General features: G+C 46.9%; 1 protein-coding gene across 2 annotated transcripts in view; it reads left to right on the forward strand.

Moving 5' to 3' along the window:
• Positions 1-22,029, forward strand: part of CPPED1 (calcineurin like phosphoesterase domain containing 1) — a 109,901-nt gene that overhangs the window by 14,401 nt on the left and 73,471 nt on the right. For both annotated transcript variants that reach the window (XM_047087700.1, XM_047087701.1), the window contains exon 2: positions 4,385-4,603. In XM_047087700.1, coding sequence (XP_046943656.1) covers positions 4,385-4,603 — 219 coding nt within the window. The remainder of the gene's footprint in view (positions 1-4,384; positions 4,604-22,029) is intronic.

Below are 22,029 nucleotides of genomic sequence, written 5' to 3' on the forward strand. Positions count from 1 at the left end.
ACATTTAGGCGGTTCAACCTATTAGTTACAGGTCAGTGCTTCTCAAACTTGGACTTGCATACAGATCACGTGGAGATTTGTTAAAATGCAGACTCTGCCTCAGTAGGCAGTAGGCCTGGGATGGGCTTGAGAGGCTGTCTTTCCAGCAGGCTCACAGGTGCTGATGCTGAGGTGTAGGCCCAGCCCTGCCTTTCACTCCCAGTGTGGCATGCTTCATGGAGCTCTCCTGTCATATGCACCTTCTCTCTCTCCCTCAGCCTCCACTTCCGGCACTTGTGCTCCTCTCGGGGCGTGGGGGGCTATCAGGCATTTCAGTACATCTGACCTTCTGTGGCTCGAACTGCCAGAACAGTGTTTTTGGGGAGTCTAAAGAGAGAAGCTGGACTGTGCCAGGTCTAGACCTCTGCCCCGCAGGGGATGGTGCGGCAAGCTCTCCCTGGCTCTTGTAGGTGTCACCTGATACCTGTGCCCGCCCCTGGGTGTGACTGTAGACTTCGGCCACATCACATCGTTTAGGGCAAGTGTTGTTAAGCATTCAGATTCGTAATAAAAATCTGTCCCTGGTGAGGGATGGGGGAGTTATAAATTTATACCTTGTTACATAGTGAGCTGTCATCATTTCAGGTCAGATCTATTTATTTTGTACCTTGTCCTCATAAAGTTGAGAGTCTAAGATTTTACTAAGTAAACAAATAATAATGGAAGATTTGTTCTAATATCTCCAAGGACCTTTGAGATGATGACTGTTTTGTTGTAGGAAACTATATTTGTTAAGACGTTTGCTGTAGAAAACTGTGTATAAATTCTGTTGGTTACAGAATATTGGTTTATGCACCAGCCTTGGGGTGACGATCCCCTCCCTGATCTGGTTCTGATTCATCTGTCCAGTTTAAACAACTCTGCAGTCTGCCTCAGACACAGGAATGTAGCTAAAAGCATTCAGTGTGAAAAGGTTATTATTCAAGGAAAATAAATGATTGATGCTAACAATTAACTTTAAAACACAAATGGGAATCTCATTTTTTTTTTCATGACCCCAGCCTTCACCTCTTGAAGAGAAGTCTTGCTGACTCTGTGTCTTTAATGCCTGATCCCTCAGGATCTATTACTACTTTGTAGCAGATGTCCCTGAAACTTGGCAGCTTGAAACCACAAATTTTCATTGTCCTCTCACAGTTTCCATGTGGAATCGGGGCACTGCCCGGCCGAATGGATCCTTCTGCAGCAGGGTCTCCCCCAGCATTCGCGCATGGTGTCAGCTGGGGCTGTGGTCTCATCTGACGGCCCGACTAAGGGAGAATCCCTTTTTCCCAGTTCACTCACTTGCTTATTCGCAGGATTCCAGTCCTTTGGGTTGTTGCATGGAGGGCCTCTGTTCTCCATGGGCTGTTGCCTCAGTTCCTTACTATGTTGGCTTCTCCATAGGGCGAGTCACTGTGTGACAGCCTTTTTCATGCAGGGCAAGGGCTCTGAGAGAAAGCGAGAGAGAATGAGCAAGATGGAAGTCATGGTCTTTTTCTAGCCTACTCCCTCCCTCCCTCTCTCTCCCCTTCTCTCTCTGCCTCCCTCCCTCTGTCTCTCCCTCCCTCTCTCTGTCCCTCCCTCCCTCACTCTCTCCCTCTCCCTCTCTCTCTCTCTTTTTAGCCATTTTTATTGAGGCATGCTTGACCTGTAAAAAGCTGTATATGTTTAATGTGTACAACAGTCCCCAAGAGTTTGGGGATAAGTACACATCTGTGGAACCATCACTACCATCAGGGTCATAAACATACTCATCTCCTCCCAAAACCTGTATAATCTTTATTATTATTATTATCATTACCTTTATTACCTTTTATTACCTTTAACCACTTTATTACCTTTATTATTATTGTTATTATTACTTGTGTGTATGCTAAGAGTACTTCACATAGATTCTACCTTTGTAGCAAATTTTAAGTATATAGTACAGTATTATTAGCTGAGGGCATGATTCTGTGCAGTAAGTGTACAAGACTTCTTTATCTTGTCGAACTAGAACTTTGTACCCTTTGGCCATCACCTCCCCCATTTCCCCTAACCCTCAGCCCCTGGCGTCCACCATTCTACTCTCTGCTTCTATGAGTTTGTATTAGAAGCCACATATGAGTGAGATCAGACCGTATTTGTCTTTCTTTGGCTGACTTATATCAGCTAGCATAATGCCCTCTAGGTCCATCCATATTATTTCAAGTGGCAGGATTTCCTTCTTTTTTAAGACTGAACAATAGCACATCGTACATATATACCACATTTTATTTATCCGTCTGTCCATTGAGGTACATTTAGATTGTTTCCCTATCTTGGTATCACCTAATCCCTGAAGGGACATCCCATCGCGGTGTTCTGCTTATTAGAACAAAGTCACAGTTGAGGGGATTGCACAGGGACGTGACTGTCACAACGCAGGGATCTTTGGGACCTTCTTGGAGTCTTTCTGCCGCACGTAGTAAGGGCTCAATAAATACAAGTTCACATCAGCTGTAGTGCCAGATAGCCATCCTTAGCAATGAGATGCATGCCTCAGAGCTTCATGCAGCCCTTGTTCAGATGGAGTTCAAGTTGGTTGTGACTTGCTCGAGCAGTTAACCACCCGAGCTGTAGGTCCGGAACTCGTGGGGTGACTTTGCACACACAGTTTGTTCTATAAGTAAGTGTGGGCAGTTCGCACGCTTGCGTCTTTAAGTTCTGGTAAAGAAATTGAGGAGGAAGGGTGGCCTAACGCCGGAGGTCTACCGTAGGATGACAGCAGGCCAGTGTGGTGGGCTGGAGGGTGGCTGCGGAATTCGGAAAGGTTGGACTGGCGCTTTGCCCCTGAGATCTCAGCCTGGATGTGGCACGTTAGAGAGAGGCCTTCCCTGTGTGCCCAGTTGGAATTAGCCATTGCTTCTCACGCCACCTTCCTAGTCCTGGCATTCTGGCTCCCTTCTCTGCTCACTTCTTTGTCCATCGTCTTCGTCCCCCGTGCGGACTGAGCCCCGGGAGAGCAGGGGGCTCGGCTGTCTGGGTCCAGACGAGTATTGTCGCCACCACGTGTGGGGCCTGGCAAACAGTTGACTCTCGGTGAACACTTACCGAATAAATGAATGTGCCGAACCCACAGATGTGAACTGACTCTAAGGAATTTTTTGGAAGTTGTAATATCTTCATGACTTCCACAGGAAATGCCGCTTACTCAGTTCACGTGCAAGATACACTAATTTGTTAAAAAGAAGAAAACAGTCTGAAGGTGGTGGGGTCGTTTTGTCCCTGCCACGGATCGCTGGTGGCCGTTAGGCAAGCTGTGGCACGTCTCTGGGCCACAGCCTCCTCAGAGGGTAAAAACAGGGGCTGCAGATTGGGGCTCTTCATGCACGCTGCTCTGCGCTCGGACCCAGCTCAGGCTCAGGAGCTCTGGTTTTCAACACTGGTCTACCGTGTAAGGTTTGGTTCGAAGAAAGGGTGGAAAGGGTGCTGTCACCAGGAAAAAGAAAAGCTGGACACCCACAGGGATTCCATGCCCACTAATGGCCCTTCCTGCTCCGCAAAACCAGGTGCCCGGTGCAGTTCTTTGGTCTGATAAGGGTGGGCACCTGTGGCCCACGAAGCTTGGGATCAGCAGAACCAGCAGGAAGGGCAAGCCTAATCCTTTTGGTGCAGGTGACGTAGCACCCTTTCCAAGAACATGAAGAATCCCCTCTTCCTTCCTTTCTCCCTGCTTCCCCCCCACCCCCCAGCCTCACACCTCGTTTAAGCCCGCATCGTCCTGCCTTTGAAATGTTAGCATCGATTTTTTTTTTTTTCTCTTTTTTTCTCGTTGACTAACTCATTTCGAGATTTCATTTCTGGCACTGCATGTCCTGCCAGATCGCCAGAGCTTCCAAGCTCCAAGTTTTATAATTAAAATTCTGTCACATCCCCCGAAACAGTGCAAATTGTGCCATTAAGCCTGGCATAAAAGATTTGCAAGCACTTCACCTAGTAATTTAAATATAATACTTCTGGCAGCTTTCAATTTCTGGTATTTCTAATTCTAATTAAAAAACTATTATTGAACGTTAATATCCTCTATACGGCATGCTGTTGTGCCTCTGTGCTCCATCTTGGCCCGCTAGTTTTAAACAAACAGCTTGGCTGGGTGGCTGTTGCTGCCCACGTGGTTTTTCCTGGCCTTTGGGAATCACCAGGTCCCAGGCATAATTAGTATAAATCAAAATCCTCTAGACTATGACAGGAAAATGGTATGTTTGAACAGCAGCTTATTAAAATGACCTACTTAATTTAAGAAAAATATTGTATCCACTTGCACGATAACCTGGATGCTTTCCCTGACAGATTTTATAATATTTCTTCCCTCTCCCTCCCCCGCCCCCTTCGTTTTTACAAGAAAAGGAAAGGGAATGGAAAGGCCCATTCTACTTCATCCAAGGCGCAGACCCACAGTTCGGGCTCATGAAGGCCTGGTCCACCGGGAACTGTGACAGCGGCGGTGACGAGTGGGGGCAGGAGATCCGTCTAACTGAGCAAGCTGTTCAGGCCATCAACAAGTTGAAGCCCAGACCCAGATTCTTTGTTCTCTGCGGGGACCTCATCCACGCCATGCCAGGTAAGACTTGCACGGGGCCTGGGGCCTCCTCTGCTTCCTCTGGTCCTGAGTGCATTTGGGCAGAGGAACAGATTTCTCTTGAAGAGACGTCTTTATTCAGGAATGGCTCACTCCTTCCCTCCATGGCCATTGGAGGGAGTATCCTTGAACATCAGAAAATGCACGCTCATTTTATATTTAGAATTTGGCGAGATTGATCGCCGTAATTAGGCAGAGCTACAGTTCTGATGATCTGAGCTTACTATGAAAAATGGAACAGATTCCCCTGTGTCACCTTTATTTCCAGGGGACAAACTTGAACTGCTTCCAGATACCATATCCATAAATGTAACCTTCTTCTCTTGTTTCTCCTCTTCTGACACTTTAATTTCTCCTGTATTTGTTAGTGCTTTTTCATTTGCAAGTGACAGAAATCTAACATAAACTGGAGAGAGCAAGCAGAAGTGGGACAGGGACACAGACAGTGGGAGACACAGAATCCGAAGCAGGCTCCAGGCTCCACGCTGTCAACACAGAGCCCGACATGGGACTCGAACCCACAAACTGTGAGATCGTGACCTGAGCTGAAATCGGAGGCTTAACCGACTGAGCCACCCCGGCAGTGCCCCTATGTTTTTAAACATGTGTGTTCCTTTATGGGACTCTGAAGTCCAGGGGCCTCTCTGGGCTTCAGGTAGAGGATCCATGGCTGGATCTAGAAGCTTAGAGTTTGTGATCGGGACTTGGTTTCTGTTGCTCAGCCCTGCTTTCCTCTGGGTTGATTTCATTTTTAGGCAGGCTGTCTCTAGGTAGTGGTCCCTGGGAGCTCCTACCAGAAACCCTAAGAGAAAGAAAATGCCTCATTCTTGGTGGTCCAATCAAAGTCCCAGACCGGCACTCATCCTTCATCCTGCTCTTATGGCCCCTTGAAACCAGGGTGTGGGCTCATTTCCACTGCAGCAGTGTGGTCTGAAGAGCAGGATGGTTCCGCACAAGAAAAGTGAGATCGAATGTAAGAAACAACAGGTGCCTTCTAGAAGTCTCTTGCGTTTTGTTTCTTCTTCTGATACCTTCTCTCCCAGGCAAGAATAAAGTCCAGTGAGCATGTACAAGCAGGTGGCACCTCCACCTGCCCATCAGAGAGGTAGCGTGCACTCCCATGTCCACTGTTAGTGGAACAGCGGTCTCTGCTTTTGGAGCAGCAGTGGCTTGAAGACCATTGCAGAAAACACTGCAGTGGCCACACGTTTGCTTTGGCTAATGCCATCTTGTAAACCAGGACTCTGGGTCCTGATGTGATTTCCAGTGTCTTTACAAGCTGAGGCACTCTACAATAGGCTGGGTTGTATTCATTTTTCAAGGTTCCCTTGTCTAGCAGCCAGCCTATCGAGAACAATCCCAAAGTAAAGATGTGAGGATGGAAAAAGGGCTGCCCGGAATCACTCTTCCCAAGTCCAGTGAGTGTAATGAGCAGGAGGAACCCTCAGAACTCCCCTCATTCTCTGTTTACACATATTTTATGCAAAATCATGAATGTGGACATGCCCATGTCATTGGATGGAACCCAAGGGCGGTCATCCCTGGAGAATCAGCCTGTCCTGCTATTGGGCTTATACAGAGGCGGCAAGGTGGGAAGGAAGGAAAGTAAGGCAGTGGATAGAGACCTGAACTAGGGTGGATGCCAGCTCCACACCTGCCACTGATGTGCTGGGTAAACTTGGACCAGTCCCCTTACCTTCTCTGGGCCTCCGTTTCTGAGCCCATCAGTGCAATAAGCATTCAAAACCTCGACCTTGTAGGGCTTCACCACATGGGGGCAGGTGCAGGGGGTGGACATCTCAGCAGCTTGGAGCAGAAGCACATTCACACTCGGTCACCCTTGGTGACCACAGAATGCCCCAGTCTCGAAAGGAGTTAGAAATCAGAGTAGGACCCAGAGTCTTGGTTGACAAGGTAAAATCAGGGTAATATGCCAGTTGACCAGATTAATGCTGCTTCCCGATGGTCTGATGTGCTGTTAGCTGGGCGCTTTGGCATCATTTGGCCCGTGTGCACTGTAGCATCAGCTAGATCTCTCATTCTGGACCATCCAATGAGCAAAGTTCTGCTTTTCCTGGACGGTTGAAGGTCAGATTCCAAATCTACTGTTTTTATGTGCAGCGATTTCTTTTCTTTGCAAATAGAAATGTTACAGGACTCACTAGAATTATATAGCATGTTTTCGTAGATGTTTACCAACTTGTTCCGAATTACATTAATGTGTTACAGTCGTATTTCAAAATAAGATTTAAAATAAAAGCTCTCCGTGCAATCTCATTGCTGCTTCAATGAAATATACTGAGCATAGTAAATTAAAAGATACGGTTTTTATGCTCAACTTTTCCCGTTGGTCAGAAGACCTTGTAAACGTGAACTGGCAATCTTTTGAGCACATATTTTATATGCAGTGTGACCCGAGCAGAATTTGTATCTGTTCTGAAGAGTTGGACTGTTTTGGATGCTTGTAACTGAGCCAGTGGAGGGACTGTAACTGTTTTGAATATTGTGGTCGGAGATTAAGCAGAACGTTTTAAAGCTAGTTACCATTTTTTAATATGCAATTAGCGGCTTCCTCCTCATTTAGCTCATATGCAGGGGCAGACACTAGAAAAGTAATTATTTGCTTTGACTGCTTAGCACATTGTTAATTATCAGATGCATATATTAATAGGCAAATAAAATCAGAAAGCATACTTTTAATTCTACCATAAATAATATCTTGGGCCAAGTAGTTTTAAGTTCAAACTGGAGCAAAAGAACTTTGTGAATAATGCTTGTTCTAATGAAAGTCATAATGCACTTTTCCATTATAAATATTCATCATGGGGCATCTGAGTGGCTCAGTCGGTTAAGCGTCAGACTTCTGCTCAGGTCATGATCTCGCAGTTCGTGGGTTCGAACCCCGCGTCGGGCTCTGTGCTGACAGCTCGGAGCCTGGAGCCTGTTTCGGATTCTGTGTCTCCCTCTCTCTCTGCCCCTCCCCCGCTCACGCTCTGTCTCTCTCTGTCTCTCAAAAATGAATTAACGTTAAAAAAATAAATATCCGGGGGCGCCTGGGTGGCGCAGTCGGTTAAGCGTCCGACTTCAGCCAGGTCACGATCTCGCGGTCCGTGAGTTTGAGCCCCGCGTCAGGCTCTGGGCTGATGGCTCAGAGCCTGGAGCCTGTTTCCGATTCTGTGTCTCCCTCTCTCTCTGCCCCTCCCCCGTTCATGCTCTGTCTCTCTCTGTCCCAAAAATAAATAAACGTTGAAAAACAAAAATAAAAAAAAAATAAAAAAAAAAATATCCGTCATAATATTTGTTCACCTACACATACTCAGCGTGTACACACTGAGTGCCAGTTACAGTGCCAGATGCTGTGGATAGAATGGTTGGAGATGAGCGAGCAGCCCTTCTGTGGAGCGTAGAGTCTGATAAAGGAAGTGCAAAAGGAAGGACGGTGCCAGGGCCTGAAGGGAAAGCCTAAGAAATGCAGGACAAAGTCCAGGTAGTTTTGAAAGACATGTTTTCACTCTGCAGATGTCTTTTTGGTTACGTTGGTATTTTCTTATTTTATGAAGCTTCTCAGTGGTGAACGCATTATCAGTAGCAAATGGACATTTGTGCTCTTGAGACCACTGATTTTCGGTCCATCACGCTGAAGCCCAGGGTACTTTGTTTGGTCGCCCTGATGTGCAGGCTCTGACCCCCTGATGCTGTCCGTGGGAACCTTGCTCGGTTTCGGCAGTCATGTGAGGAATCGACAGGTGGAATGTGATGATGCCATTCGAGTACAGGGGGTCCTTTCAGCCTGTAGAACAGTTTGGTATTAATGTGTGTGTCTGGCTTGTTGATTAAAAATTGCCACAACCAAACAAAACAGATAGTGTGGAACAAATTCTTCCCTGGATATAAAGGCTCCTTGAAGGGTTCTTTGTATGTGGCCCTCTGCTTTGGGCCGCTGTTACATGATTTCACGTCCGTGAATGATTCGGCCTCTGGAAATCCTGCAAACGTAAAGCGAGGCAAGCCCGCACTAGCCTTATTCCAGTACGAGGTGTGTGAGTTTTGTGTGGCTGCTGTAACAAACTCCTGCAAGCTCAGTGGCTTGGAACAACACACAATGATTGTCCTGCAGTCCTGGAGGTCCGAAGTCTAGAAGCCCTGGGTCTGCAGCGCTGTGGCCTTCGACAGGCTTCAGCTTCTGGAGGCTGCCCACCTTTCTTGGGTCATGGCCATTTCCATCTTCACAGCCAGCAGCATAGCGTTTTCTCTCTTCTCTGACCTTTGATTCATCCTCTTCTATTTTTTTTTTTTTAATTTGAGAGAGAGAGAGAGAGAGAGCAAGGGATGGCAGAGAGAGAGAGACGGAGAGAAAATATCTCAAGCAGACTCCATGAGCACAGAGCTGGACATGGGGCTTGATCCGATGACCCTCTGAGCATGACCTGAGCTGAAATCAAGAGTCAGATTCTCTGAGCCATCCAGGCGCCTGTCATATTCTCTCCCTTAAATCTAACCCTCCTGCTTCTTTCTTATAAACACCCTTGTGGTTATTGGCCTTCTCCAATAACCCAGGACCTCAAGATCTGATAAAGATCTCCAGCTCAAACTTTATCACATCTGCAAATTCCCCTCTTTCCGTGCAAGATAACACATTCACAGGTTCAGGGGATTGGGATGTGGACGTCTTTGGGGGCCACTGTTCAGCCTACCACACATGGGATGCAGTTCAGGGTATGTGCCAGGACCAGTGCTGCTAGCTGACCTATCCATTGGAGTCATGAAAGGAGGGTGTCGTTGCTATTTCCATGTGAACTGGTGGTCAAAACTGGCTCAGGGCAGTTAAGTACTTTTCCTGGGGTCTCTCAGCTTATAAGCGGGGGAGTCAGGATCTGACCCCAGTCCAGCTGTGTTCAAACCTCATGCACTTCACAGGGCAGCCTCCCTGCTCAAAGGGTGGTCCCCAGGATAGCAGTCAAGAGCTTGTTTGGAATGTAGAATTTCTGCCCCACCCAGATCTGATGAGATGGAACTGGCACTTTTAAGAGATCCCCAGGTCTTATTACTTATGGGCCGTAAAGTTTTGAGGCGTATTTGCTGGACAAAAATGCACCAGGCCCTGTGTGTTTTGCACTAGGTACAAATTTTGTGTGTACATTCGTGGTTTGTGGGCATTCCCTTCAACTGTTAAAGATAATGGTGCTTCACAAGGGGGCTGTCCCTACTTGAGCCTTCCCAAGCTAAGCCCTCACAGACAAATGTTTTAAGTTTGTGGGTTTTGCTTGGCTTCCTAAACACCATTTTGAGCAACTACAACAAAACAGAACTTGTCCAAAATATTCAGGAAAGCAGTCACCCATATATGCTTTACAAGGATTTGTATGCGGAATGGTTGGGAGAGTGAGGACGGGTTCTTTGATTGGGGTTATGTCCATGTGCCTAATCCCTTATGTGCTATTCCAAAGTCCAGAGAGCTCTGGAAACTAAGAGTTTTTCTTAAGTTTGAAAACTAACTCAATTGGCAGCAAAATCGACCTGAACTGACACGAGGATATTTATAGTCTTTCTTTATCCTACTTCGTGGGAATATTCATGTGTTTTGCCAGCAAAATATTACTATGCTCCATTACGGGGTGTTGCCTGAGATCCAGCTCGAGGGGTTATTTAATATGTGCCCCACGCCCAGTATTGCTGTTTTTAGAGTTTGAAAACTCCAACCTTCAAAGCAGATCTGGCCCCTCGGGTTTAGGATAAGAACATAATGAATCTGCAATATTGATAAGTTTGGATTTATGGATGAAGAAGCCTTTCATCCCTAGAAACCGAAGGCTTTTTTCCATCCCTCCAATTTGACTTTCTCCCGAGGTAACTTCTGCACTCCCACTGCACGGTAAGCATCTCAGTTTCTAAGTTAAAATGATCCCAGGATCTCTCCTATTTAAATTTTGGGCACTATTTTTGTTGGGACCAAAGGGACTGAATATGAAAATGGAATTGAATTCAGAAATGACTCTGACAAATTGAAGGAGAGGATATGTGCACCGAGGTGATGTTTGCTATAGATAAGTGCAGAATAATCCACTTAGGTGGAAAAGTCTTAAGTTCAAGGCAGAAAAGGGCTGGATGTCTGCAGATACGGCTGTAAAGGGCCAGAAAGTAAAGGAATGTGCAGAGTGGTGGTTAGGAATGGGGAGATGCTGTGGGAATGTAAACTAGAATTACTTGTGGACGGGACTGTGGTTTTCTGAAAAGATCCAAGTGAAACCTGAAAAAGGACTCAGTTTGGTAGCTCTTTGCCTTAAAGGAGATGTGAACAGGCCAAGGTCCAGATAGGAGTCACCGCGGCCAAATGACCCCCAAGACACCTTTCCCAGTTGGAGATTTTAATTCCGTGATGAATGGATACAGTTGGGAAAGGAAGCGAAGATGGAGTGCTTTGGTGCGCCGGACGTCAGGCAGAGAATAAGCCGTGTGTCCTTTTGGCGTTCACGTAATCCAGGAGGGTTGGTGTTCTTTTTTCCCCCAACGGGGCAGACACCAAACACATGAACGTAATTCTGGTACAAGACAGACTGTGATAAGCAAAGCCTCAGAGGAATTGAGAAACAAAGCCAGGAAGAGGCCTTATCACATCCCTGCGACCTCTACCAGTTCACCTTCCTCCAAGCTTCATTCTGAGATCCTACGGGGCAGTTGCAGGGGGGGAGGGGTGTGTGTTTGTGTTGGTTGTGTGTTTTCATCCAGTACCCAAAGCTGTTGAGTGTGGCGAAGGTGTTCACTGAATGCAGGTCAAACGAATCACTCTGTTTCCAATAGTGCTTAGCAAGTGGTCAGCACGTGGGAGGCCCCCAGTACAAATTTCTGGATTAGACGAAAAGTCAGTTCATTTATTTACCAGGTCTCTCCTGAGTGCTTACTTTGTGCAGGCAGTGTTCTAGGTGCTTGTGCTGCCTCAGCGAATACAACAGACAGAAGTCCTTGCTTGACCTAGAAATAAGGGGCACGGACACATGGAAACATGACATTCTTTTTTTTTTTTTTTTTCCTTCTCATTCTGATCTTTTGTAGTATTCAAACTCGGGTTGATATGGATCTGTGTTATTATTTCATTAGATTATTAAATGATACAACTGATACATGAATATGATCTCTTTGTAAAGATTTAGCATCTGTGTCTAGAATCGACTGTGTAACGTCACCCAAGTCCTTCCCTTGGGGTCACCATATGTAAGATATATATATATCTGTCTTATAAATGTCTTTATTCAGTGCATGTTGTTCTGTGACTTCCTTTTTCCCCTTCTGCCTACCTGGAAAATCCTTGTATGTTGCTACATAGAGGTTTATGTCGGGCTTTTAATAAGGGCATTGCCTTCCATGGATGAGATCTTGTAATTGGTTAATCCTCTTCCCTGGTCGGAACTAGGAGTGATAATCTCCTCCTGTTGGAGCTAATCTAAACAGTGCTGCCATTGGACATTCTCCTATACTGCAGGTCAGTTTTCCTTCAGGCTTGAAGTTGGGTGGATTGGCCGGGTTTGGGATCTGCTGTGGCATTTGCACGACCTGAACACCGGCCAGGTTGCTGCGTGCTTCCCCGAAGGACATCTCTCAGGGATTGACCCATACTTCCACATTATCTCTTCTGTGCCACCAGCATCTCAGTCCCTCTTATACAAGCGGTAAGTCCCAGCAGTGCCCACCCCACCATCGCTACTCAGAAAGTTTCCATTGGACCAAAACCCTCTTGTCCCTATCACAGGATTTGTTGCTGCTGTGTTTTGAAAAACAGCTCCGTTAACTTAGGTGCATTTCCTCACCTGTGTGATTAGCCTTGAGTTTTTCATTTTAAGTGCCTACTCCGGCTCCAGGAAATGCTAAGGTTTGAAGACGCTTTACCAAGCAGCTTAACAGCCAGCAACATAAAAGGGGTCATACGAGAGCAAGGCAGTGCTCTGCCTGGGATGGGAAGTCCCCAGCCCCTGGCATGGGCATGGCTGTGAGCCTCAACCCTCCCAGCAGGTTGTGTGTGGCTGAATGCTGAGCAGTGGTAACCCAGAGCAATCAGCCAGCCCCGTGGCTCCCTAGATCCTTCACATCCATTATGAGCCTGTTAAAGCATCTAGGCAATCAGCGACAATACCTTCCTTCTGCCAAGGCTGATTGAAAGTGGTTTGAACTAATTTACCTAATATTACTAATTAGGGAGCTTGGAGCATTACTTGAAAAGTTGTTTCTGATTAGGTGTGTGATCAGCAGTAGCATTGCTGGCAGCCGTGATTGTCCCCTCCCCCATCCCCCAGCACGAGATGTCACTCAGAGGGGCTGTGCTCCTTGTAGGCCGTGTCAACTCTTTGTCCCCAGTCAGGGCCTCTTAACCTGCTGTGTGCCTTGGGCCCCTTTGGCAGGTTAGCAAACAACCTCTGGACCACCACTCAGAATAATAAATTTTTAATTTTTTTTTTTAATGTTTATTTATTTTTTGAGATGGAGAGAGACAGAGCATGAATGGGGGAGGGTCAGAGAGAGAGGGAGACACAGAATCCAAAGCAGGCTCCAGGCTCTGAGCTGTCAGCACAGAGCCCGACGCGGGGCTCGAACCCACAGACCGTGAGATCATGACCTGAGCCGAAGTTAGACGCTCAACCGACTGAGCCACCCAGGCACCCCAAAATAATAAGTTTTTAAGTGCATAGAATAAAATGCATAGGATTTCAAAGGAAACTGATCACATTGCAATACACTTTTCAAAATATTTTAAAATTATTTGATAGAGTAAAACGCATACTTCTTTGTTGGTCTGTTATACAACACAGTCCAGCAGGGCTAATGACTACCATAATTTCAAAGTGGTGCTGAGCTTAAACAATGCCATGAGGTGTCCACAACAACTGTAATGGGATATGAAAAATCCTCGTGGTTTCTGTTGGTGACAATCACAGGAGCCTTGATAAGACCTCTGTGATTTTCTGCTTAACTTAATAGTAGGAGGAAATGCTAAATATCAGAGGTTAGTGGAAATGCAGGTTTTTTCCCATCTAGATTCACAGATCCCCGTGGACCCCAGATTCAGAGCCCTTATCCGTGTGCACATATGGACACCCTGTTGTTTGCCAGCTGGAGCTGTCTCGTCGTAGTCAACTTGTGGATATTATAATTGACCAAAGTATAAACTCAGTGGCAGAAACGCTACCTTTAACTAAAGGCTAAAAGGCTTCCTAATTATGGCTGTGAAAGTGTGGATGTGTGATTATTCAGTGAAAAGACATGACAGGAGCTAGTGAACAATTTCCTTTTGATTAAGGGCGGGGGGGGGGGGGCGGGGCGGGAATCTGTATTCTTTCTCTCTGGTTTCCAGTGTTTGGATCAAAAACATACTATTGAGAAAACCTTATCGCATTGGTTTATTTGTCCCATGAAGCGTTTGGGAGGGCTTAAAACAAATAGAAGCACACAAGGAAAAAATATAAGTAAGAAACGACCAGTCAGGACCAAAGAAAATACAAGTTCATGTGTGAAGTCAAGAGTAGAGAGAGAGAGGCAGAAACAAACAGGCAGAGCTTAAGGGCCCGTGGTTGATAAGATGTTGGTTTCGCCAGAGACAATAAAGACGATTGCCAGAGAGAGAAAATCAAACCCATATCTAAGAGGGACACAGCTTTTTCTAGAGTGTCATAGATTTAAAAGAAAGATTTCACGAGGATTGCTTTCTGGGGCACTAAGTGATGTAATGTCCGGCAGGGGGACTGCTAGAGTCCAGTTTCTTAAACTGGGTGTTAAGTCCATGAATAGGCTGCGTCCAACCGGTGAGCCCCATAAAACCGGGCAAAAAAACCCCCAGCATATCTGCATAGATGCTTTGGGGAGTGGAATGGGGAGAAGGACTGTAGTCCTCAAGGACTCCATGACTCAAAAGAAGGTTAAGCAACCAAGGAGCTGACCGCCCCTGCTTGTGGCTTCCGTCTGAGGGCACTTTCCCTGGAGGGGAGGTGAACATAGAGGCCATTGGGCAGAGAACCTGTGGGGGTCTGCTCTTGAGCCCAGTTCCAGTTTCTGCCCTGCCCTGGGGAGTTTCCAGGGACAGCGGATGGATGCCGCGGAAGCTTGTAGAGTTCCCTGGTAAATGGATATTATCATATAGAACCCGTGACTTCCTCGCGCGCACCTAGCTGATTGAAACATTTATACCTCTCCTCTCATTGTTTTTCACTCTAAACACTAATTTCCTGGAATTGGCACATTTCCCACTTTTGATGGGCCTATTTTCTGCCACTAAATGAAATACTAAAAAGGGAGCATGATCCCAAAGGGGTTCAATTATCAGGTAATTGGTCAAGTGACTAGAATGTGAAATGAGAAATATAACAAGAGGCTGGGATGCAGCACATTTAAGTGCCAGAACTGCTGAAGGTGCCTGTTTTGTAACCCTCAGAATTTAGAGACTCGCCTGCGTGTTTGGAATTCTAGATTGTTCCCCTCTAGTTCCTGAGTAGTTTATTGGTGAACCATGGCGAGTTCTTTTGAATATATATTATTTGGGTTGTATAAAAAATTTACTGTCTCTTCTTTCCTTTATGTATTGTTTGGGTGAAATACTGCTGTCATAATCCATAAATATTCTTGTGAAGAAATCCTATATTGATCTGTAAGGTAGCCGCTTTAGACATTTCACTTGGATAATAGATTTTGCTTCATCTTCCCCCGCCCCCGCCTCCCGAAAACACAGTGAAGCGCTTTCCATACCTTACCAAAGCCCCCAGTTGTGTCGAGCACTTTATTAATTGCACCCCAAGTTGGCTCATAGTACAGATTCAGCAGTGAGTCGCAGGAAACGTCTGGGAGCAGCCGGTGTAATAAGCTGTAGCTGTTAGATGCAAAACTAAATGAATTTTGTCTAATAACATGTATAATTTAAGAAGTAGTAGAACCTGATTAAGCTTGATCTGTTGGCAGTGTGGCGCCAAATGACTACGTGAGTAATGCTTAGGCTTGCAGAGTTTTAGATCAATGAATTTGCATAGCTCAATTAATTAGGAGAAGATAATGGAAAAGATTCGAGATGGCGAGATGGGATTACGGCTCTGTAAATTCTCTGGCACTAGATGAAACTAAGTGTTTTTAATTGGAAGGAATAAATCCTTTTCTTAAGTTTCCACTCAAGGCTGCTTTTGCCGCGCGGTCCCCAGTCCCCGTGTATCCCAGAGCAGCGTCCTCCCCCTCCGCTGGTCTGCTCTGGCCTTGACCGTCTGTAGTCCAAGTCAGGCCAGTCGGCTGTAATTCGTTGGCTCGTTTGTGTGATCAGTCACAGCAGGTAAGTATGGGGGGGGGGGGTCTGCCTGGTCCAGCTTAGCGAGAAGCAGGCCCAGTGCCTGTATAGCCTCAGGAGGTGTCCAGCGGGCCAAGGAGGGAGGCAGGGAGCGAGAGGCCGCACAAATGGCACAATCTAATCCGGTGGCCTTCGTGAGTGCCAGCGGCTGTGAGGGAAGGCGTGCTGGGCCGGAGCGGCTTCCGTGGAGCCAGAGCACTCTTGGTAGCCGCGCTGCGCTCACGGTGTCAACGGTGACATCAAATCCAGAAGGTATCCAGAGAAATAGCGTCTCCACCACCCCTGGTGTACTTCTCCTCCGAGAACACCACACTGGCTTTTCATGAAAAATGATAGAAAGTCAGCAAGTGTACATACACTGCATGCACAGTGTTTTATGAAACAACAACATGGGAGCAGAGAAGAGCCAGCATTTGCTTCTCTTGTTCCTGTTCTCTTCCATGGCAGCGTGTGCAGGTGCCCGTTGCTGTTTTCAGGGCACGAGATACCAGAGCGTGCGTCACCTGCCCCCGACTGGTGGGCATTTGGTTGTGTCCCGTGTTCTGTCATGACCGGTACCGTAGGGCCCCCGTGTGACCCTGCACCTCTGTGCACACGCGCAGCTGTTAAGAATGCGGCGGTGAAGTCCACGTGCTTAGATTCAAATCCTGGACCTCTTCTTTACCAGCCCGATAACCTTGGGCAAATTACCTCCCTCTCTGGCTGAGTTTCCTCGTCTGTAAAATGCGGATGATAACGGTACTTCGCAGGCTTCTCATAAAACTTTAAAAAGTGCTTTGAGTGCGGTCTGGAATTTAATACCGTTGTACAGTAATCACGATTATTCCTGCCAGTGGCGTTTAAAAAAATTTGTTTTTAACGTTTATTTGTTACTGAGAGATAACGGTTAATGCAGTCTGGAATTTAATACCGTTGTACAATAATCACGATTATTCCTGCTAGTGGTGTTTTAAAAAAAATTTTTATTTATTTATTTATTTATTTATTTATTTATTTATTTATTTATTTTTGAGACAGAGACAGAGCATGAGCAGGGGAGGGGCAGAGAGAGAGGGAGACACAGAATCCGAAGCAGGCTCCAGGCTCTGAGCTGTCAGCACAGAGCCCGACGCGGGGCTCGAACTCACGAACCGTGAGATCATGACCTGAGCCGAAGTTGGCCACTTAACCGACTGAGCCACCCAGGTGCCCCTAAAAAAAATTTTTTTTAACGTTTATTTGTTACTGAGAGACAGAGTGTGAACAGGGGAGGGGCAGAGAGAGAGGGAGACACAGAATCTGAAGCGGGCTCTGGGCTCCAAGATGGCAGCACAGAGCTCGACGCGGGGCTTGAACTCAAAAACCGCGAGATCATGACCTGAGCGGAAGTCGGTCGCTTAATCGACTGAGCCACTCAGGCACCCCTTGTGGCGTTTTTTAAATGAGAGCTTGTTATTGACATAGAATTCCCATACGTGTATTTCACCCATTTAAAGTGTATAGATCAGTGGTTTCATCTGTATTCACGGAGTTGTGTGACCATCCACCGTCCACTTCAGACGTTTTCATCCATCCCAAAAGAAGCTTTGTGCCCATTAGCAGTCATTGCCTGTTTCCCTCCAGCCCATCCTCATCCCCGGCCCTCCTCAACCGCTAGCATACCCTGAGCCTCTGTGGATTTAGCAGCTCTGGACATTTCGTACAAATGGAATCCTGTAACACGCAGTCCTTTGGGACTGGCGTCTTTCACTGGGCACCATGTTTTCAAGGTTTGTCCACATTGCAGCACGTGTCAGTGCCTGCTTCTTTTTCATGTCCGAATAATACCGCAGCCTGTGGATAGACCACGTTCTATTTATCTGCTTTGTGTTGTTAGCCTGTGAGATAAACTCTTAGTGGATTGTTGAATTATGGAAAGAGCCCGGATGTCATCGCCTGTTGAATGGCTAAGGAAGATGGGGTATATATGTACAATGGAATATTAGTTGGTCATCAAAAAATGAAATCTTGCCATTTGCAACAAGGAGGATGGAAGTGGAGGTTATTATTCTAAGCGAAATAAGACAGAGAAAGATAAATAGATGATTTCACTCACATGTGGAATTTAACAAAACAGATGAACATAAGGGAAGGGAAGCAAAAATAAGGTAAAAAGCAGAGAGGGAGACAAACCATAGGAGACTCTTAAATATAGAGAACAAACTGAGGATTGCTGGTGGGGTGTTGGGTTAGGGGATGGGCTAAGTGGGCGATGGGCATTAAGGAGGACACTTATTGGGATGAGCACTGGGTATCATATGTAAGTGATGAATCACTAAATTCTCTTCCTGAAATTATTATTATACTCATTATATGTTAACTAACTTGCATTTAAATAAAACAAAATACATAGGGGCTCCTGGATGGCTCAGTTGGTTGAGCATCGGACTTCACCTCAGGTCAGGTCATGATCTCACAGCTTGTGAGTTGGAGCGCCATGTCGGGCTCTTTGCTGACAACTCAGAGCCTGGAGCCTGCTTTGGATTCTGTGTCGCTGTCTCTCCCTGCCTTGCCCCTGCTTGTGCGTGTGCTCTCTCAAAAATAAATAAACATTAAAAAAATATATATATAATGTATTCCAAAAAAGTAGATTGTTGAATCAAATGGTAATACTAAGAAAAGTGGGGCTTTGTCCTAATATGTGGCACAACTAGGACATTTTAGTATTTTTATCCTGTTGCTAAACAATATCCCTAGTGACCCACAAAATCAAACTTACTGTCTTCTGTGTATGAACCTCACTCCTACACTGCCCCCCCCACCCCCGCTGACAAAAGAAGTACAAATAAAGGAGAGGGTGTTGTTAATGTGGAAATGGCAGTCCAGGGCGGTAAACAGAAGGGAGGCGGTGGAGAGTGGCCGCTCTCTTTGCCTCAGGTAAACCCCAGTTTGCCGTCTTCAGCAGTTGAGAATCAGTCTCTTATCATAAGACTCTTAACTCTTCATCCTTCCCAGTTTTCATTAAGGATATTTTGTCTGAAAATGTTGGAAACTAAATAGCAGGTTCACGGAGTGGAGTTCAGCTGCTGGTATGTGTGGCCGCCTTTTCTTTCTTTTTAAAGTAATTACTTCAAAAACAGTATTTCCTGGTTTGTTCCTCATCATTAGGTAAACTGAAGTGGCCACAGACATTGTTACCATAAATAGTAGCACTCAGGGTAGTGGAGAGCCACAAAAGCAGGTAGCTGTGTTATTATGAAATCATGGTATTCTTGTCCCTTCCTCCCGACAAGCAAACAGTCAGGTCTGACAGCTCTCCCAGCACTGCCCAGCTGGTTATGGGATGCTGGGCCGAGCCCAGCCCCAGAACTCAGAGCATAGCCCCCTTTTACTGGACCCTCGCAGAGCATAGATGTCCTAGAGAGAATGGCACGACAGGCCAAGGCTGCATGAGAACTAGGGGAACGGGGTGAAGGCGGGTGGGGACAAGTGTTCCCGACTTGAATTTGATGACAGCCACCCCTACATGCTTTTTTGTTTAAAAAAAAAATTTTTTTTTAATGTTTATTTCTGAGAGAGAGAGAGAGAGAGAGAGAGACAGAGCATGAGTGGGGGAGGGGCAGAGGCGGGGGGGGGGGGGGGTGGGACACAGAATCCAAAGCAGGCTCCAGCCTCTGAACTGTCAGCACAGAACCCGATGCGGGGCTTGAACTCACAGGCCGCGAGATCATGACCTGAGCCGCAGCTGGTCGCTCAACCGACTGAGCCACCCAGGTGCCACCCCCCCCCCCCAACATGCTCTTTTGGATCTAAACCTACACAATACAAAATGGTCTGTCTCTGTGTCCATTTAAGGGTGAGGCCGTGCAGGTCTGTGCAGGTGGAAACAGGTGCCATTTATTTGCAATTTAGGCCATCCTGCCAACCCTGGGCCACATCAGTATTATCAGGTTGAGGTTAATAGGATGATATTGTCATGGGAGTTGCTTTTCTTTGTTTAATAGACCAGGGCAGCAGTACTCAAAGATGTTAGGTTTTAAAATTTCAGTTATCGGTAAATTAAAAATGGTCCCCAGAGTCCATAACCCAGGGATCTCCAAACGCTTGATACATGCTGTGGGATGTGGGAGCTTTGCAGCAATTCTGAATGGAAGACAGCTGTCTGTCTTTCTTTTTTAATGTTTACTTATCTCTGAGAGAGAGAGAGGGAGAGTGGGGAGGGGGGTCAGAGGATCCAAAGCAGGCTCTGCACTGACCGCAGAGACTCCAGGAGGGGCTTTAAGGGACAGCTTTCTCGTTCCTGGTGACCAGGCCTGCTGACAGCCCACGCCAGGACCAGTGGGCCCCCAACAGCAGGAAAAAGCAACCATATCATCATAGCAGCCCCTAGACTCACCAGTGATGAATGCCACCGTCTTCTTCAGACTTTTAAAATCACCGTGTGGAACTCTTTTCGTTCCGAGACACGTAAAGATTTTTCTACCTGTGAAAGGCGAACTTCATCGATTATTTAGAAAAGACAGAATCAGATGCTTGCAGTGGATGCTTACGCTTGACCTCCCTGTGCATTTGAATGCCACTGTCCCTCCCCAGGGAGGCAGAAACCACCTGCTGTGATTGGAGCCAGATGCCCTGATGCTCTTTCTGGCTTCCCTTGCAGCTAGGACTCAGGCACGTGACCTGGTTTCAACCACTCACATCCGCCTGAAGCAGGTTGTGGATCTTCAGCTGTAGACACAGAAGAGGTAGGGTCCGTCCTGGTGAGGGGTTCCACCTACACCCACATTCCAGGGGCAGCAGTGGGCAGGGTCATGACGTTACTATCATCTAGCATGGCCATCCACAGTGTCAGTGGGCAGGCCGGGGTTGGGGGCTGCGTCCAGGCCAGTGTTTCTCCCTGGAAGCATTTTTGCATGTGATTTGAGGTGCTGCTTCTGCCCTTTTAGCCTTGCAACCTGGTTTTCCAGCTTTCTTTGAATCCCAGCTACCTGATACCCTTTAGTAAATTGCTACTCTGCTTAAACTAGCCAGAATCACTTGTTTGCAGGAAAGAGGCTGACTGCTGGAAGCTTGCATGCTGTTTCTTTTAGGTGCTTCCCAATTACTCCCCTGACCCCGGTCCCCAGGCCAGAGTTCACTCTGCGCTTCTCCGTGGGTATCTGCCTTGTTCCACTCACACCTCACTTTCATCATGAGAAACCCAGACTCGCTGTCCTTAGAGCTTCCTTTCCATCTGGTGGCGTCTCATTGTTCCTTCAGTCATAAGGATGTTTACTTTCTGGATTCATTCTTGAACCACCTTTCCTCCTCGCCCGACCCCTGCCCAGTGCAGCCCGTCTTCTGTAGCTTTAACTCCCCTCCACCGTGTTAGCCCCAACACTCATGCCAGGACTTTTGCAGCTGCCTGACTGAGCTCTCTACCAAGAGTGTGGCCCCCTCATCAAATTGTCCACCTCCACTGCGTCCTGTGCTCCTCCCGTCACCCGTGTGGTGTGCTTACAATAGATTGCCTCCATCCGGCACACCTCTGTGCACCCCATCCTGCAGTGTGACTTTGCAGCTCCTCCCCTCGGGAGATGGAGGGTGTATGTCGTGTTCCTTTCACCTCTGGTTTGCAGAGGGGTGGTCTGAGCCAGTGATGAAGAGCACAGGCCACAACATCCGTCTTCCCTGCCTGGGTACCAGTCCCAGCTGCATCCTGTCATGGCCACGTGATCTTGGGCCTCCTCTGTAAATGAGGCTAATGATGGTACCTCTGTGCAGAGGCTTCTTGTGGGGATGACGCAAGATAAAGAACGTAAGAGGGCTGGCACAAAATACTCATGGAATAAATGGTGCTGGGCCATCCTCCCCATCCCCCTTCATCGTCCTCCATCTTTGTTGTCGCTGATTGCCATTGTCCTCGTCATCGTCAGCATCTTTTCCTTTGAAACTCAGCTCCGCTTCCTGTCTTTTGAAGACCTCTCCAGAATCCCCAGTTTCTAATGATCGCTTCTACTTTGAAACCCAATAGTCGGTCTGTTTCATTCCTGTGGTGCCTGGCTCGGTCTGTCATCTGCGTTTGTCTGACACACACAGTCTCGTTAAGAGCCTGAATTTCGGAGTCAGAAGACATGACTAATTAACTTGTGACTTTGGGCTA

This window comes from Lynx rufus, unplaced genomic scaffold (assembly GCF_022079265.1).
Source record: "Lynx rufus isolate CCGP_SWC_20201006 ecotype Redwood Valley unplaced genomic scaffold, mLynRuf1.p SCAF_23, whole genome shotgun sequence".
Taxonomy (NCBI): Eukaryota; Metazoa; Chordata; class Mammalia; order Carnivora; family Felidae; genus Lynx; species Lynx rufus.